The 1176-nt window shown below is 62.1% G+C and overlaps 1 protein-coding gene across 1 annotated transcript in view; it reads left to right on the top strand.

The window, feature by feature from the left end:
* CLPS (colipase, pancreatic) overlaps positions 1-370 on the top strand; it is a 1405-nt gene extending 1035 nt beyond the window's left edge. Inside the window, exons 2-3 of the mRNA XM_008938562.1 lie at positions 4-102; positions 179-370. Of these exons, the coding sequence (XP_008936810.1) occupies positions 4-102; positions 179-370 (291 nt within the window). The remainder of the gene's footprint in view (positions 1-3; positions 103-178) is intronic.
* The last annotated feature ends 806 nt before the right edge of the window (positions 371-1176 follow it).

Genomic DNA, 1176 nt, shown 5'->3' with positions numbered 1-1176 from the left:
CAGAGCATCCATTGCAAGAGCGGCTTCTGCCACCGGAAAAACGGCCTGAGCCTGGCCCGGTGCGCCATGAAGGCGGCTGAGACCCAGGAGTGCTCCCCAAAGGTACGTGTTCCCCTGCTCCGGGGGGAGGGGACAGGGACACGTCCCCCACGCTGCACCGTGCCTGGGTTCCCCACAGAGCCTCTACGGGGTCTACTACAAAAGAGCATCGTGGGCTCCATCACCAACAGCAACTTCGGCATCTGCAAGGACCCCCGCAGCTCCAAAGGGCCGCAGTGAAGGTGGAGACCCCAACCCCAGGCTGCCCCTGTGCCCTGCTTTTCCCCCTCCCCAGGGGTGCCTGGACCTGCCCGTGCTGCCCTGGCTGTGAGGGGGGTTCAAGTAAAGAGCATCTGATGCCAAGCTGCAAGTCGCCGTTGTCACTTGATGTCACTGTTGTCAATTCCCTCCAGCCCAGGATGGGGACACCAGGGCCAGAAGGTCCCACAAAAAGCTGCAGGGACATGTTGACTTTGTGTGGATAACAATCTAGGCTGGGCCAGCAGCATGCTCGGGGGGAGCATTAGAAAAAGGGGTGCAGGGGAAGAGGAGATGCAGCAGCCCCAGGAGCTGCTCAGGTCGTGTTGGGCTTGGTTGGTTTGCCACTGTGGTTGCTCTGGTTGGAAACACCCCTAGAAAAGGTTGGTCGGCAGAGAGGAGGGGCTTGAGGGTGGTGTTGAAGCTGTGGGTGCTTGGGGTTGTGCCACACCGTGGGCTCTGGGTGACCCTGAATGCTGGGAGCTGCCTCTCCTCCTCAGGGTGGGCAGACGTGGCCAGGAGGTGGTCGGGCAGGTGGGAGTCCTCCCCCCAAAAAGGACCTCACACCCCAAAAAAGGACCTTGTACCCCAAAAAGGTGTACACCAATTGGAGCCAGCCAATTGGGGAGGGGTCAGGGGCTGCTCCAGGGACCTGCTGGCTCCTGCAAGCCTGGCGAGAGAGGGAAGTGCTGACCTGGAGGGGTGGTGAAAGCCTTGAGGGTCCTGGGCTTGCCGTGGTGGTCCTGGCAGGAGGCCACCAGGGGGGCATGGGGAGGGGGCACAGACATGCTGCAGGGGGTGAGGAAGAAGAGGCACTTGCCTGGCAGAGCTGGGGGGGGCAGCAGGAGCCAAAGGGGTCATTGGAAGGGGGGTTCTTGG

This window comes from Merops nubicus, unplaced genomic scaffold (assembly GCF_000691845.1).
Source record: "Merops nubicus isolate BGI_N331 unplaced genomic scaffold, ASM69184v1 scaffold31890, whole genome shotgun sequence".
In the NCBI taxonomy this organism is placed as follows: Eukaryota; Metazoa; Chordata; class Aves; order Coraciiformes; family Meropidae; genus Merops; species Merops nubicus.
This window is presented reverse-complemented; position numbering and strand designations above follow the sequence as displayed.